The sequence below is a fragment of the Gavialis gangeticus genome, unplaced genomic scaffold, assembly GCF_001723915.1.
Source record: "Gavialis gangeticus isolate Ggan-Ray unplaced genomic scaffold, GavGan_comp1, whole genome shotgun sequence".
Taxonomy (NCBI): Eukaryota; Metazoa; Chordata; order Crocodylia; family Gavialidae; genus Gavialis; species Gavialis gangeticus.
This window is the reverse complement of record NW_017729022.1, coordinates 182,695,096-182,713,164: the sequence shown is the minus strand read 5'-3', so window position 1 is coordinate 182,713,164 and position 18,069 is coordinate 182,695,096. Positions and strand designations below refer to the sequence as shown.

General features: G+C 42.7%; 1 protein-coding gene and 1 long non-coding RNA gene across 3 annotated transcripts in view; both read left to right on the top strand.

Moving 5' to 3' along the window:
* The window catches only part of COMMD1 (copper metabolism domain containing 1), a 219,625-nt gene extending 203,069 nt beyond the window's left edge, over positions 1–16,556 (top strand). For both annotated transcript variants that reach the window (XM_019516615.1, XM_019516616.1), the window contains exon 3: positions 11,719–16,556. In XM_019516615.1, coding sequence (XP_019372160.1) covers positions 11,719–11,826 — 108 coding nt within the window. In that variant the 3' untranslated portion in view covers positions 11,827–16,556. The remainder of the gene's footprint in view (positions 1–11,718) is intronic.
* LOC109296961 lies at positions 3,251–9,372 on the top strand. Its single transcript, XR_002097114.1, has 3 exons — positions 3,251–3,354; positions 5,176–5,178; positions 9,361–9,372. It is a non-coding gene; the product is annotated as an uncharacterized LOC109296961 (long non-coding RNA).
* Positions 16,557–18,069: the final 1,513 nt, after the last annotated feature.

The window sequence follows — 18,069 nt, the reverse complement described above, 5'->3', positions numbered from 1 at the left end:
TTGCTATACTATTTACAACCATTTATTTGCATGGTTTTAGGCCTGTAATAGTTTTATTTACCTTCCCCCTCCCCACCACAAGTTGTTTTGCTGGAAACATTACCCAATTGTTTGCACAGGAGATAGGCTTTGTTTTAAAGGATTAATACCTCACTGCTTTAACCCTAATTCTGCTGACTTTAAACAAGGAAATCCCCACCTTCTTATTTTAATGGGTTTAGGGAAAAGTCTGTCTCCACACACAAATTTAGCTAAAACCAGTGATACTGATAATCCTATTTGAAAAGAGGCAGTGGTGACCTAGCTCTTATTATCTGCGAGATTGTCTACCTTTGTATTTCTAAATCAAATTCCACTCCTTTTTGAAATGTGTAAGCACTCTTTATCTGAAACACGCCAAGGGCAGGCTTTTGTGCTATGTATTGCAGCACAAGAATAAGGCTGGCAGGGTGATTAAAGAGAGAAGAGGCCCTGAGCTTGCAGTCTCCTCTAGGCAGAAAGCCCCGTGCACCTGTGCAGAGTCCCAAAGAAGTCAGTGGGGCTCTGTAATAGCACAACCCTGGTGATGGAACAAGTGATAAAGGGAGAGAGGGGGTTTCTGAACCCCAAGGTCTTCAGGCCTGAGGCTTGCACGTAGATGCCTGCCTGAGTTTGGGGGGGCATCTGAACCCCAGACCAATGGGTCTGGGAGGGGAGAATACTTACCCCAGTAATAGAGCCACACAGACTTGACAGTTGAGCTCTGCTCAGTTGAATTTTGGAATCTGACTCTTTGGCTTTGCCCAATTTAATTTGGAACTGATTTGGCCTTGGAAAAAAAAAGTGAGGCCAAACTAAGCCATGCACAGATTCCGACACACTAAACTGCAACCATTCTTAGTGTAGGCACTGGAGAACTGCTCTCTGAAATGTGCCTTTAAAATGTTTTTCTTATTCATAGTTCCTGCTGTTTCCTGAAATCCCAAAGCAAGAATGTGCACATTAAGGGTGTACAAAATGGGCTGTATTCGATTTGGGTTCGGCCTGAATCAGGGACAGTGATTTGATTTGTTGATTCGGATCACTGTCCCCAATTTGATTTGGCCGAATCCAAATCTGAAGATTCGATGCTGATTCAGAGAATCAGCGATTTGGCCACAGACACTGCTTTAAATGTTTTTTTTCTACAGACCTCGAGGTATCAGGCATGGCTCATGAACACTGCGCTGCTGGGGCGGATGGAGTGTCCCACAGGAGTGCAGGGGGCCCCCCCCATGTGCTCAGCAGGAAACCCAGAAGTGGACCAGAAGTACTTCCGGTCCACTTCTGGGTCTGCCAGGGAGTGCACTCAGGGGCCCCCCCTGTAACCCCCGGTTTGGCAGTCAGCTGCAGGAAGGACCCCAGGTGCCCCTCCTCCCCTCTCCCCCCCCCCAAGACCCAGGAGGCAGCAGTCGCCGAGCCAGAGGGGTGTGGGAGGGCCCCCTGCACGCTCCCTGGTGGACCCGGAAGTGGACTGGAAGTGCTTCTGGTCCACTTCCAGATTTGCTGCCGAGTGTACTGGGGAGCCCCCCACACTCCTGTAGGACACTCCATGCACCCCAGCATCACAGCATTCACAAGCTGCCTGGTACCTCGAGATATGTAGAAAGAACATTTAAAGCTGTGTCTGTGTCCGCATCTTTGTTAACTTTGCCTCAGGGTATAAACGGACATTGCCTTTGGAGTGGGATCAGCTGTGGCAGGCTGTGTCCTGGCACAGAATGTGTCCCCTGTCACCCAGGGCCATTGTCCCTGAGGGTCAGATCCCTGCCGCTTCAGGGGCCTAATCCTGCAGGACAGCATTCCTTCATTGGCAGATGTGCACCCTGAGTCAGGGTGTAGCAGCCTGATATGCATGTTGCAGGAGTCCCTTGCAGGGGGATTCCTGGGACATGCAATAAGCAAATAGATATCCTTCCCAATAGGCACCATATACTGTGACTATCTTTGGTCACTGCAATATTTTTGGGTGTGTGGAGCATGACAAGGGGCTAGAACTTCTGTTTGCACTCTCAGAGAAAAGGATGCAAGGATACATGGTTGGGGTATCGTATCGTGTATGTGCATATGTCTACATGCTCTTTGCACAGGATTTTAAAACACCACTGCCCTTGACTTAGATGTGACAAAGGAAATACCAGTCCACACAGAAGAGTAAACCCTACACGTGCTTCTGTGCCTGAGTTTCTTCTCTCTCATTAGCTTAACTGACTTTGGCTAATATCTCAGTTAAGCAGGATTCCTCTGTTATGAAAGCAAGCCCCTCTTTTCCTGTGTGGCTCTGTGAGTCTTCCTGAACCACCGAGTCTCTGCGGTTTATAAAGGTTGGCATTAACATAGTCATTTCTTTACTCTGCTGCTGGGGATTTTCCACTCTTCTCTTTCCTGCTCTCTGCAGAGAAGTCAAATGTGCTTCTCACCTCAGCCCAATCTTTCTCCAAGGTGCTTCCACCTGAGTAAGTAACTGTTAAGGTTTAACAACCAACATCGTCCCTGATCAGGCAGCTACATGACCACACTGAGAGTCCATGATGGGTTCCACAAACATTAAGGTCTCCCATGATACAGCCGCGTCCAAACATAAACCTCAGTTTGTAAACTGTATGGAGATAGATTCCTTAAGTAGTCACAGTTGGTTACGAATGAGAGTATTAGTTGTGATGTAGGTAGACTCGAAGTGTATTTAGCACCCACTATTTTGCTGTTTACAAATTTGATTTAAAGTTATAACCTGGATAGGACATAGATTCCATGAGTCTGCATACGCTTGAATGTCTAAGAAAACAGTGTACTAGTTAAACAGAGCTGAGTGCAAGTTCAAAGGTTGTACTTAGCTTATCTGATGAGATAGATGCCTAACAAGTTGAACAGGTGTTACTACAAAGGGCAGTCCTGTTCCACCTTGCTGAAGTCCCTGAAAAACTATTAGTGAGCAAAGTGGGTGGATCCTTGTGACAGGTAAGATGAAGGCATGCTGCAAAAGCAGACACATTATTAACATGTTTTTAGAGACTCCAGCAAGGTAAAATAAGATCACACACAGGCATCTGAGGTTGGAAGCAGACATTGCCTTTGTGCTTCCATAAATGATGGTATGGTGACACAAAGCCCAAACAGACATCCATGCCCTTTGTCATGCCACAGATTCCCTAAATCACGGATGCAACAGTAGGGGATAGGATTGTTGGTTGTAGCTGTGTTAGTCTAAGGACATAGGCAGAAAATGTTCTTTTGGGTAGATGTGATATCTTTTATTAGATCAACTAAATAGTTGGAAAAATTGTTCTTTGCAAGCTTTCAGGCCCAAGTTCCCTTCTTCAGGTGTAGGGAAAGTCTGTAAGGGATATACATTTGTGCTGCTTTTCTGTGGCAGGTGTCCATTTGCTTTATGGCAAGAAAGCACTGGCAGCTTAGGGGTGCCCATGTTCTCCATCTGTTGCAGGCAGGCACTCCTGGGGGTCCAGGGGCCCAATGCTGCATGCCTCGGGAAATCCCATGTAGGATTGAGACTCTGAAGCCCCAGGAGTGTTTGCTCCAGTTTTCCTGCTGGCTGAGTTGTGCCCCTTCAGCTGCATGTATAGTGCTGCCATGCCATAACTCAAAACAATGAGTGACATCTGTGTCACCCAGTGGAGCAGATCAGCTGTGCCAGGACACACCCTAGCCCAGCTGATCCTGCTTCAAGGATGATGTATGCTTATAGCCTGACTACCACTTAAATGCCTAATAGGTAGAATAGGATCTACCCCCTTTGATTCTGTGATGACAACTCCTTGCTTAAAATGCACCAAATAATAGACCCAGGACATTTTCAGTGAGCTGCATCACTGAGGGCCACAGTGTTTCAATCAGTGGTTCACAACCAGGGTGAGGCTGCCTTAGTTTGGCGCGTGCCACCACTGTGGCTGTGGCCTGATGGCACTGCCCAGTGTGCTTCTGTTTCCGGGAGGCCTGTGCAGAGCCAGACTGGGAAGTGGCTGTGGAAGATGCTCCATCCTGCATTAGGTTTATCAAGTAATTCAGACAAGAGTGATCTTTCCTATTGCAGCCAGCTCTGGACATGCTTCCTGGAAATAGAAGCATGTGGGGCAGTTCTACCTGGCAGTAACCACAGCTGTCTAGACAGACAGCCAGTTGAGAACCAGCACACATATGTATTTATCTCCAGGCTGCCACACCATACTGCATTAGGTCTCTCTGATCTGATAAAGGTTTATCTAATCTGATTAGGTATTTTGAAACCTGCTTCTAGTGAGCAACGGGACAGGTCTTCTACTTTACCTTCCACCCATATGGTACATGAGCCCTGAGAGGGGGGTGGAAAACTGTGTTACCACTTCTTATTTTATTACAGTTTAGCAGTTTTAGTTATTGTGTCATAAACTGGGAAATGAGCACAAAGAACCCCTGGAGCAGAAACAGGGGAGGGAACCTCTGGACAGAGAGGTGGGCAGACTCCCACACTTCTGTCAGACCAGTTTATTTGCTGTGAAGACCACATTGAGATCCAGTTTTCTCTCCTAGGAATCATAAGGAGGTTTAACATTATGCTTCAGAGCTTCTTAAGATGTTTTCAACTCTGTTTTGCACACAGGCTGGATCCCAACAAGGGGAGTGAGCTGGTATATTGGGCATATCGTATGAATTTCAGACTAAGTGATACGTTAAGAGCCTGAGAGTCTTAAAAGCAGTCTGTGAACTTCTTATTTCAAGTGGATTTCTTGCTTTTGTTTGTCAATAAATAAAGAAGTCCTGAGAAGGTGGGGGGGAAGGAGTGTTTTGTACTTAAAGAAAAAGCATATTCTGCACTTTTCTTACTAGTGAAATACCTCAGATAACAAGTTTGATTTACCAGTTTTGACTGGAGATCCTTTACAGGATTAAATAATTAAACTCAAATTATTTTAACTCTCCAGAGAGTGAATGAGGGACTGCATGTTTCACAAAGATTATGAGCAATCTTTTTTTCCCCTTTGAGCAGTTGCCAGGCATTTGAGTTAAACAGGTGCCATGTGAAACAAAACAGTATTCCAGACAGTCTGATTTAAAGCCTTCTCAACTGCTTGGCTTTCAGGCTTTGTCTGAACAGGAGTGTTGTATTGATTTATATATCAGGGCTGTACAGTGGTGTCTTGCAAGCCACACGTGGCCCCCAAGGCTGTGTCCAGACAAGTAGGGGCGTGCACTTACAGTGGCACAAATTTGTGTTGCTATTTTGTGTTGCAGCACATGCCCCTGCACATGCCCTTTGTTGTGGGCAGTGCCCAGCTCTTCTCGGCTAGGCTCCATGTGCTGCTGTGGGTGGCGCTGGCTGGGGCATAGGGTACCTCAGCACAGAGCCAGCCAGCAGGCAGCCCCTGCATGGAGGTACCCTGTGCCCTAGCCAGCCAGGGAATGGTACATAAAGACGGGGGAGCAGGCAGTCCCAGGCTGCCTGTTCCCCTGTCTCCGTGCACTGTGGAGCCCCCGCATTGAGGCACACCACAACCCAACAGAGTGGCTGGTTGGGCCACAGTGTGCCTCAAGATGGGGAAGCAGGCAACCCAGGGCTGGTTGCTCCCCTGTTTCCATGTTTGTCCCAGTGCATACTATTTTTGCATGTTTCGTGCTACTTTTTTCTAGGGTTTTTGTTTTTTTCTGCCACCAGGAAATCCCAGTACCAAATTTTGCCCCCATGCAGCAAATTAGAAGTGCCAGACATGGTTTAATGTGTAACGCATGAGGCTTGTGATGCCTCACACTACATGTGCCTGCATGTCTGGATGCTCCCCAAGGGGCTAAACTGCTGCCCCTGGGCTCCTGGTCCAAACACTGATTCCTCCTTTGCTTTTTGCTGCTGCAGCCAGAGTCCCTGGGCTCCCTTTTCTTCCAGCTTCTGCTACCTGTCTCCGCCCCTGGGTGGCTGAGGGAGCATGTGGCTGGAGGGATCTGGGGCCCCTGCATGGCATCTGCACTAGCGTGGTGCAGCAGTTGTCTACTCTGTGGCAGGGGGGTGGGTGGTGTGTGATGGGGGCTGGCAGCATGTACATGCAGAACCCTTTCACAGCACAGCAAATCTTCATGATGGGAGCTCTGGCGGTTCATGCGGTCTGTTGGGAGTCTGTGGAGTGGGTGGGTCAGAGACTTGGATGAGGGGGTAAAAAGCACCCTGTTCAAATTCGCAGATGACACTAAGATGTGGGGAGAAGTGGGCATGCCAGAAGGGAGGAATAGGCTGCAATCAGACCTAGACAGGTTACAGGGGTGGGCAGACAAGAATAGGATGGGATTCAACACAGACAAGTGCAAGGTGCTGCACCTGGGGAGGAAGAACCAGCAGCGTACCTACAGGCTGGGGAACTCCCTTCTCGTCAGTGCAGAGGCAGAAAAGGATCTTGGGGTCATCATTGATGCCAAGATGAACAGGGGCCGGCAGTGTGGGGATGTAGTCAAGGAAGGCCAACTGTACTTTGTCATGCATCCACAGATGCATCTCGAGCAGGTCCAAGGAGGTGATCCTCCCCCTCTATGCAGCACTGGTCAGGCCGCAGCTGGAGTACTGTGTCCAGTTCTGGGTGCCGCAGTTCAGGAGGGACGTGGACAACATGGAGAGGGTCAAGAGGAGGGCCACCTGCATGATAAGGGGGCAGCAGAGCAGGCCCTACAAGGAGAGGCTCATGGACCTGAACCTGTTCAGCCTCCACAAGAGAAGGCTGAGGGGGGATCTAGTGGCCTGTTACAAACTAGTCAGAGAGGACCAGCAGGCATTGGGGGAGTCCCTGTTCTCCCGAGCACTACCAGGAGTGACAAGAAATAACAGTCACAAGCTGGCAGAGGGTAGATTTAGGCTAGATATCAGGAGGCGCTACTTCAGTGTCAGGGCAGCTAGGATCTGGAACCAACTTCCAAAAGAAGTGGTGCTGGCTCCTACCCTGGGGGTCTTTAAGAGGAGGCTAGTTGTACACCTTGCTGGGGTCGTTTGACCCCAGTACTCTTTCCTGCCGTGACAGGGGGTCGGACTTGATGATCTGCTCAGGGCCCTTCTGACCCTAGAAACTATGAAACTATGAAGGGGGAGCTCATGGCAAAATATGCGGCCTGGGATTGGGGGGCCTGCACGGTGAATATTTCAGGGTCCTGGGGCCCCCAGGCACTCAGAAGTTGGACAGCCCTGATATAAGTAATGCCTTTTCTCTATGGGAAGATTTTAGCAGCTTTGCAAGTTCAGTTCACAGCCTAAGTGAAAGTTCATATTCTGGTATGACAGTGGCTTTTTTGATTTTGTTTAAACCTGCTCCCAAAGTGTGCCTGTATGTGAGCTTGGAGGCTGCTCCAACACGTGTCGGAGCAGCCTCAATTAATCAAGTCTGCTGAAGTGCGATAATTACCGTACTCCAGCAGCCTCTCATGTCTTGTGTATCAGCATCCAGGCATTTCAAAATGGCAGCAGGGGCGCTTGAACTAAAGCTTATCAAATGAGCTTTAATTAAGCGCCCCTGTCACCATTTTGAAGCACAGGGACACTGATACATGAGACTCTGTGGCACTTTAGTTAGAGTGACTCTCAGATCCTCCCTAATTAAAGCGCTGCCCCCACACCTCCAGAGTACATATAAATGTGCACATAGATAGTGTCTTTAAGTAAGCAAGGTATTTCTGTGTAAGTGTCTATCCCAGGGGAGTGTATATCTGTACAAATGCTTTGATTTAAATTCACATCCTACAGTAAAAAAAATCCTACATAGACAAGGACAGGACCAGTTTAGAAATGTATGTAATTAAATATACCAGATCCAACTTTTCTTGCACAGATGAGACCTCAGTCTTTGTTGCTGTCCTTTGGCAGTCCTCCATCAAAACAGAGTAGCGAATATCTGAATACAAGCAAAGTGAACCAAACCTTGTGGTCTACCACCATCATACATTGTTATAAAGCCAAAAGGGTCCACATGTTCTTTGTCCTTTCTGCATGTCACTTCTAACACATTACTGTTGTGACTAGATGATGCCATTCATGCTGTATGGCTCCAGCAGGTTATAGTAAAACTAATGTCTAAAAATTTAGGGACAGAGGATATTTTGGAGAAGGGTAAGTCTCTTATTGGATCCACTGTATGGTTGGGAAAGAATTTAAGTAAGCTTTTGAGCACAAACTGCTTTATTTATTTATTTATTTATTTATTTATTGAAGCAGCTGCAGCTTGAGCAAAGCAATGAATAGACCAACAGCCTGTGAAAAACTCCATATGTAAATAAAAGCAGCCTGCCTAAAGGAATCCGGTAGGCCTATAAAAGAGCAAGGAAATATTCTTGGGGTTAGCTGAAAGGTGATGGGAATGCAGTAGGAAGCATGGTGCCCGAAAGCTTGTCTAAAATCTCTTCCAGCCATGCAGTTGGTCAAATGAAAGATAGCATCTCTACCCTCCCCACCCCCAAATATCCTTGCTTCTCACATTTCCTGCACAGTCATGGATAAAAATCTGGGACCATTCACTATACAATCTCTCTCCCTTCAACTCCCTCCCAGGAGGCACAGACATACTAGCCATACTTTCTCGTATCCAGTGAGAATTTCTAGTTGACCCCGCACAGATCATTGAGTTTTGCTGTTGACTTCAATCAGGCCAAGACTGTAATACAGTGTGGTCATGTTCTCTGAAAGGTCAAGGTAAAACCTCCCTATAGCTTTGTTATTGAATTTTATTTGTTTGGTTCCTAAAAAATGAGCCTGTGAAACATTAGCATATTAAAAGAGCTCAGTTATATGAATATAAGGTTTGCTATATCTATCATCTTCTGATATAGTGGGACTTTTGTGGAGAAAAGCTGAAAAATATTTCCCCGATAGGTTTCTGAGAAGAAAAGTTTCAAAGCTGCCCTGGTCTCAGACCTAGAAGTGTATTACTGTACATTGAATTCTGTGTTCCAGTTCACTGAGATTGCACCCAAATCTGAGGTTTGGAGTTAACGTTTACCAGCCATCCTCATTCAGATGTGGGGTAGCTCGCTCCATCGGGAGCATGCGAGGTCAGGTTACAGTACAGTGACACTGTAAAGCCTCAGGTTATTGAATAACTGTTCATTTGAAAATCTGCCTTCCCACAATTGTTTTCCAATCAAGGCATGCATGGGAAGATATTCCTGAATTTAAGCTATCATTCACCAACTCCTTCATCCTTGGCATGAGGAAATTTTATAAATTTCTAGAGGCCTTTTCAAGCGTTTGACCTAGATTTTTTCCATTGCTCACTAATCGGACAGGAAGCTACAACAAAGCAGAGTGCCAAACGCAGATAAGCTGTTAAATTCCATACCAAATATTTTAATACCACAGACTGCTCAAATTTAACTTGGCTTCACGAGGGTGTTTATATGTTTTATGTGTGGGCTTCAACATGCCAAAGCCTTTTCTGTAAGGTATAGCATTAACAGGCGTTTTAAAGTATAGACACAAATAGTGGGAGGCTTTCTCTTCAACTCCTAATCTTAGACTTCACACCCATATTAATACAGTTCCTTGGTGTTTCACATTCCTTAGCTGTCAAATTGATCAAATTATATTAAAAATCCTTATGAAACCCTCACACTTGAGTGATTTGATAAATCACTCATAAGACTCAGAATTTCAATAGAGAACTCTGGACATAGCTGTGGGGTTGAGGCCTCTGCATTTATTCTGCATATCTTTATCCAACGTGAATTTAGTTACAGGGCTACGCTTCACCATACTGCTTGGAATCAAAATTAATAAAATGTTCTGCTTTAAAGAAAAGGCATAGGAAATGATCAGAAAAACTTTGAAAATATAATCTTATTATGAAATGTTCTGGAATTATTGGATTAAACTAATTAGGAGACAATGCAAAATGGGTTTCAGTTGGGATTTAAATGAACAAATTATACACTTTTGAGTGTATAGCTAAATGCCTTGCATAGAAAATCAGTCCATCGTATGTATAATACAGAAGTTATTGTAAAGTGAGTAATAGAACTAGAAAAAAATAGCAGAAATGGAGACCAAAGGATTCGCAGTAAATGATATTAACAATTAATGTTTAGTTAATTGAATTCCTTTTGAAAATATTCAGATGAATGTTAGTACATAGTACCCACAATTGTTCATCTAATGAAAATGTATATGTACCATAGATGGCTTTTATAAATTATACATTTAAGCTCATATTGCTGATTTGTGCATATACCTGTAGTAATTCCATATGCAATTTAAGTGTAACATTAAATGCCTGATTTTTCAGGCACACTTGTTTCACAGGCTTCCTGAAACCTGGACCATATCATTTCACTTGACGAGTTTATGCTTTTAATAAATAAGTTGCCGTGCCTTTATTATTTACTTTGCTGCATTTTGCCTTGTCTTTGCTACTCATGTTATTTTCTTTCTTCCTTTTTTTCTCTTATTAAAAATAAGGAGTCTTTTCTAGTAAGAGACAGGAAGCAAAGGGTTTATTTTTTTCTTTGGCACATGGGAAACTCTAGATTCTGTTAAATTTAAATGCCATTTTTTCTAAGTATAGGTTAAAAAAAAAAAAAAAATCAAACATTAAATCACTAGAAAAAAATGCCACTGGAAAAAGTCTCAACCATTAAATACTAAGTTAAGCATATAGAATTAAGACACAGTAATGTCCGATAAATATTAAACGTGTTGAAAAAATGTAGTTTCATTCAGACTTGAAGCTGTCCTTTATTCTTACAAGGTAGTTTGGCGAATCCATTCTGTACAAAGGATCAGTGGATCTTCAGTGAGTCAGACTGCCTGGAAGGCTGAATATTTCAGTATCTCTTTACAAAAAAGAAACCTTCCTTTTTGTTTTTTGCATGCTACTCTTCTAGTTGAAATTAGGGTTTGTTTTCTTCTCAAAATTGGAATTTTCCCATGATGTTGTTTTTAGCTTTTCCTTTCTCACTTGAGTGTCTTGCACAGCTCCAGCCTGTCACTGATAGTGGCTTTATTCGAATTAGCATTATTTTACTTATTTCCCAGTGTTTTTTTTTGCCATTGCTACTGATTCACCTGGAATGGCATTTAAGTAATGGCCATGTACACTTGCAATAACTAAGTGCTATTTCCTAGATTACACAGGAAACCTTTTCTGACGGCATGCTCTGTTGAGGAATGAGACCACTGTGTCAGGGACCTCAGAAGTCTTTTTACATTGATTGTTATTACCTAACTCCACTTGGTTAGAATCATTTACTTTTCATATTCATTATTTTCTGTGCCCCTGGCACCCTCTTACTGCTCCTTATCCTCATTTTCAACCTACCTTAGAGCAGCTCACTTTTTTCCCCTCAGGAGACAGGACCTTTCAGGGTACATCAGGGCTGCTCCTTAATTGTTTGTAAGTACCATTGTTCAATGATGTAGAGCAGTGGTTCCCAAACTCTGACAGATTGCACACCACCAATTTAAAACAATGCTACCTTATGTACCATCAGCAAATTTTTTAGTTCAACCTTAAGTACAACCAGCAAATTCGTGTCATATGAAGTAATTATAATAAATCTGTTAACATGTACCACTGACGGGGTGTCTGTGTACCACTGCTGGTACCCATACCACAGATTGGGAACTGCTGATGTAGAGCTCTTCTGGTCCCCTGCGTTGTAATGGCCTCTCCCTAACAGTCCATACTTTTTTTGAATTCACAGGAAGCAGTCTTCTGTCTCATCTAACTGTTCTTTCTTTCTGATTTGTAGGAATCTGATTTTCTGTGTCTGGAGTTTGATGAAGCCAGAGTGAATCAAATGTTGAAGAAACTGTCTGAGATCGAAGAGAGCATAAGCACACTGACTCAGACCACTTGACCATCACGATAAAGAGGTTGCGGCTCAGAACATCAATGACCTTAGTACTTTTTTCTTTTTCTATTTTTTATTCATTAAATTGGTGCCATAATCTTCCACTTGCATTTAATCATAACATTTTTTAAAAGCCCAGTCTCCTTTCTGTCACTGTGGAACACTTTCTCGTAGGACTGTTCCCGTTGATGGGCTATTTGCCTAAGTGCTTAACCACTGAGTAAGGCTTTGCATAATCAAGTCTGGTGTATCAGAGGAGTTTGGCTTTTCTCTTCCTGTCTCTCAGTGATTTGTTGCGTCTTCCGGCTCTTACGAATATTGAGCCAACTACTGGGCCAAAGTTAATACCAAAGATAAATTGAACAGCCTGTAGAAGAAGACAGAGACAGGTTAAAGGCAGCTGAGGATTTTCCTTATAAAGTCAAAGCGGTCTAGGATCACTTTTCTCCATTCCAATTAGTACCCAAGATGGAAAACTGACCCCTCAGCCCAAGTCGGGGATACAGTCTGTTATGCACTGTGTTTCAAAAAACTAACAAAACCTCAAACAAGTGGATCCATGTGAGATTAAGAGGGAAAATTGCCCCAGGTAAAGAAAAAGTGTGAAAGAGGGTTTCTGATTAATCTTCTAGCTCCCATCATACTTTGAATTCCATAAGCAAATCTAACTATACCATTCAGAACACTGTTGAAAAGAGTTGCCAGATTATGTAATGGAAGCAAATGAGTCAGCCATTCCAAAGCATGAGGAAGAACCCCTTGGTGAATATATTATATGGCCCTATTTTTCCTTTCTCAACCAGGGTATAAATATTGGAGCAAATAGAAACCCCAGATAGGAAATAACTTCAGTTTGTTAACAGACTTTTTCCCAATTTAACATGTTTATCACTGCCTCGTGGTGTTTAACTCTTATTTACTCACAAAGGATGTCATTTTACAAAATGCGAAGCAATCCTAACTCTTGTGGATTCATATTAAGCACAGATTTGGCCCTCAGTCTTCATTCCACTGGATAAAGAAATGAAACCATCATGCAATGAAGATGTGCAGGATAGAAACCTTTATTTTTATCTGTTAACCTAAGACCATTGTCAGACAGGAGTAGATCAGTCCAAATACAATTTTCATTTCATTTAGGACCCAAAGAAGTCGCAGGAAGTTTTGACACTGCCTTATTTAAGCCTCTGTGTGTGTGTGCATGTGTCTGTAAGTGCCGTTTATTTTGGAAGTGCTGTTTGCAGATACAGAATTTTTCCGACTGATATGTCTTAAACAGAGGTTTGTTTTTAGTGCACTCACTTTAAAACAAATTTCATTTTTCTCAACCCACTTCCTCCCTTTCCTTGGGCTGCCAACGGGATGTTTCTTTTATTCAGTAGTAGTCATGCTACTGAGAATTTTGATAGTCTTCCGTGTCAGCTTTTCCTTACCAAAAATGGAAGACCCTTTTTTCTTTTTTTTTGTGGCTGTTGCGTTATACATTCTCCATAGATAGAAGACAAACTGCATTGCCCGGAAAGATTTGGCCAGGAGAATTTTCCATCTTTACTAGGTTGTGTTTGCTATTATACTGAAGAACATCAGTAAGGTGACCAAAGAAAAAAATAAGGAAGATGTTTGAAAAGATTAAGGTGGCAAAACGAAGTGCAAGAAAAATAAGCCTCAACTCAGGCAAACTGACCCACCATGCTATTGAAATCTGTGTCTGTATGAAGCCTCAGGGTGAAGTCATAGAGTGCTAAGACCTAAAATGTGTGCATGGGAGAAGGTGGAGCTAATGTTTGTGTGCATTGATCAACAAACAGTTATCTAAAACTTTTATTTCAGTAGCACCTTGAGGTCCCAACTGTAGTGCCTAGGTTCTGCAAAATATACACCATTGCATACTTCCAGCTTCCCTACGTCTTATAATGTAAAACAGCAAGTATGAGATACAAAGAGTTAAGGGGTTGAGAGACAAGTATACACATTCTGTATTTCTTTGCCTTCTATGTCCATGATGACCCAGAAAGTGTGACAGTTTCTCATCGGGGCAATAACTGTGCAGCCAGCACCATTCTTTCTATTGGCTGGAGCAATTCTGGAGTGACAGGCCAAGATTCTGCATTCCCAGTAGTGACCACTTTACTTTTTCTATTATTCATGGCTAAACGCATCTACCCATTAGGGTAGAGGTTGCATCGATTATTTCAGTTTATTTGAGCCTCTTTGTAAACTGCCCCTAGAGCTAAAATTATACTACGTGTCTGTACTGAGATAGTGATGACAGCATAAAATACTGATGTGTGATAATTAAAGAACATTTCATTGTCTCCTCATGTGAGTTTATTGCTTGTAAAGAAGCCAGATTGATTGCACTTGGAAACAAATTCTCCCTCTGCAGACTAAGGCAAGGAGGGAATGTCCTGCCCATCCAGTCAAAATTGTGATGCACCACCAGAGTAAATCCATGCTGGCACCCTTGTGGCCTGTACCAAGCAGAATAACTAGGGGTGGGCAAGAAGGGCCCCAGCTTCAGGCACAGACAGAGAGAGGAAACAAGATTGGTAGCCAATGCTGCTGCCACCCAGGGTGTAAAACTGACTTGTTAGGCCTCTGCTTGCACCTCCCATCTCTCCTTGTGAGTGGTTTCCCTCTATGTAAGGACTTTACAGGCTTCTATTTCCCATTTTTCTTCTTGTTATCAGAGACCTTTATTGCCATTTCTTAAGCTTATCCCCATCAAAGACTGAGCAAATGCTGCTTTTTGCCACTTGCCCCTGATTTTGAGTAATCCCATCCAGGCCCAAACAAAACACTCCCTTGACAGTCTGCTAGTGACACACAAAGATAGGATGCTGCCTAGCCACCATTGCCTGGCTACTCCTAATCTGCTGTCCTTGCAGGGACCCCAGCACTGAGGGGAAACATGGAGAATGCATTAGAGACTGGATACACACAGAAAAGTAATTGGCCAGTAATTTCAGTGATCAATTTCAAGGCAAGTCCTGTGGCAGTTGATGTTTATCACATGGTTAGGTGAGAATTTTACCTGCAGTGGCATGTCTACATGTGCACATTTAATATGCATTAGCCCAATTTAAGGTGCATTAAGAGTGCGCATCTACACGTGTGTGCCCTTAATGCGCCTTAAAAATGGTGATTTTAGGCTGTTTGATCTTAAATTTGATAAGGCAGTTATCAAATTTATGTGCAAACAGCTAAGTCGCATTAGCAAGCCCTTAGATGCGCTAATGCGCATTAATTCAGTGTGTGTCCGTTGACTTTGGACTAATTTTATTTGGTCCATACACCCGCATTAATGTGCCTTAGTGCATGCATGTGTAGATGCGTGCCTAAATTGCCATAATGCGTGTTAGGGTAATGCACATTAAGTTCAGGTGCGTGTAAAAGCACATATAGAACCCACCTAGTAAGCTTTTAGCTCTCTTGATTGTCTTTCAAAGTAAGAAAGGGGTCAATTCAAGTGCCCCGCCATCAGTAACTTGCACCATATTCCACACACTTGTCTTATTTTAACGTGTACAGATGATTGGAAAATGTGCTATAAACAGAAAACAGAGAAACAAGCCCAAAGCACCGGTCAGAAACTGTTATTTCACACTAATAAATGTGTGAAAAGGCTGACTCAACAAGGTTACTGAGGCTAGAAAAAAAACCACTGGGGTCATTTAAGAAAGCTTTGGAAGCTTTCCTAGAGGAATGGGGATTCTAAAAAGGGGCATGTGTCCATGGGTTTCAGTGACTACACCTCTTTTCATCAGAAGTTTACTTGTAGCTCTGATGTTTGTTTTTTTTTAACTATCAGAATTTGACACTGAATCTTAATATGCACAAGTAATGTGTAAATTTTTTTATAATTTTCTAAAGCACTTGGGTGATTTAGCAGCCCATTTACTTCCTTTTGAAATCAGTGGGAGGTAGGTACCCAAACTACTTGGATACCTAGTCAAATTTTTCCAAAGCACCTCTCCCATTCAAAACTGGTCTTGAGCACTGTTGAAAGCGTTGCCTAACAGGGAACAGTGCATCTGAGGAGCAAAGATAATGACATGCTGGGTGAAAAATGCTTTCTGATTAAATAAATAACAAACTTAAAGCCATCATGTCAGTGGCTTGTTTTCACACCTCCACTGGAATATGCACACTCTTTCATCAACGGAGAATACTTGATGTTTTGAAGTAGTTGCTGCTTAGTTAATGTGGTTGTCCATACGTTGAATTGTCTCACACAGTTTAAGAAGTGTTTCTTGTTTGACCAGTAAATCTAGTGCAGATTCTCAGTGGTTGTTGTAATCAAAATTTGCATAATGACAATAGCTTGTCAGTAAAACCGTGTTTGAGGAAACAGTGGGGAACTTCAAGCCTAAACATAATGGGACAAGTTGCCTGGGCCATATTAATTCTGAATGAACTCTATCCCCATGCACATAATAGGAAGAGAGACCATAAATCTGTATGGGATATACAGGCTAAAAACCTGTATGGATTTATTTTGAATGCATGAATTTTACTATATGTATGTTTCAGCCAGTGAAACAGGAGTTGAGATTGTATCAATTGGTATGATAGGACTAGATTCTTGCCATGTTCCAGAATCCACTAGTAACAAGACAATGGGTGAAGCAGTGCCTATATTGCACAGAATGGGGTCATTGTATTTGCCACTGTTCTTATACAACACACTGAATTTGCTGACCTTTCTTTCTGAAAATAAACACAAAATTGACTGATGTGTATTCTCTTGTGTCGTTACTTTTTATTAAGTTCCAGGTATCAAACAGTTTGTGTTAGGGCTCACATCTGCTTTCATTTATAGCAACATTATGCTGATATAAGTAACTCCATTGACCTTATTTCTGATTTATCCCAGTGTGAGGGAGAAAGGAGCCCAGGTATTGCATCTTTACCGTGTAGTTTTACTGTTAAATACATTAAAAATTAAGGTTCTGAAAACTTTCCAGCCCCAATTATTTGTGTCCATTGTGTAAAGTTTATAAATGATGGCCAAACATAGCAGTCTTCAGCTTTGTTCTTTCTTGGATGTGTCAGCTTTTCCATTGCTACAATGTCCCATAGCTTATTCATCCAATCACTTATCATTGTATTCTGGGATTGATTCCAAATGGCTGCTACGATGCATCATGCACATTTCTGATTGCTATAAACTGAAATACATTACGTATGACTGGCAAAAACCCAGTGTTTACTTCTCTTTGTGAGATTTTCTTTTTCTTGGGCACCTTTGTTCCCAGAATTGCTTAATTTTTGGACTGTTTCCCCTGCAATATGTGCATAAAAAGTTCAGCCATGCCACTTTCTCCAAAATCAAGTCAAGCATATGGCATATCCTATAAAGTTTGGGGACATGTTAAATAGCAGATATACACTTTTTAACGTTGAGTCTTATGTACTCTGTAACATTTTCCATTGTTTGTTATTCATTTTTTCTTTGTTTTTTTCCATCTCTGTTGTAGACCAATTGGTTTGGGTTCTGAACCTGTTCCATAATATACAGGTTTCCGTTGCTTTATGCGGGTTCTGTATGTGCGAATTCACTCTTATGCGATGACTCTTTTTAGACCAAAAATTCATTATATGCAAGGTAAATTCATTCTTATGCAATCGGTGTGGTGGAAGCCTGCAGTCAGCTGCTTTGTGTGGTGCATTGTGGGAGAGACACACACCAAAGTCTTGAAGCTTCTCTCAGCTACCCCAGCCCCACCCCAGTGGTGTTGGAAGGTGTTGAGAGCCCCATGCCTGTTGATTCTCCTATGGATATCCTGCCTGTACCTCCTACCAGTGATGAGAAGTCTGACACTGAAGACCCTTCACCACCCTCTCTTCGCACAAACTAAACATTTGCCACCCTGTGCTTGTGTGTACGGTCTGCTGTTGGTCAGTACAATTGTCTTGTAAAAGTGGTAAAAATAGGTATGGGGGTCAATACAGTCGAGGTCTTGGAATGTATCCCTTGTTGTTACATTGTAAAATGGGCTCCCTTTATGCAAATTTGAGTTACGCACCATTTTCCAGGAACGCATGCACAGCATGAAGTGAAGGAAACCTGTACATTCCTCTGGAGTCAGTGGTCTGGATTTTTTATTTTGGATAAATCGATTTGATTTCTGAGATGTTTTATATTTGCTGATCCAAATTAAAAATCTTCTTGATATTTGTGTTTTGATTGCCATGTCTTCAAGATAATATTTTTTTCTCTAATCATTTTGCTTCATATATTTTTTT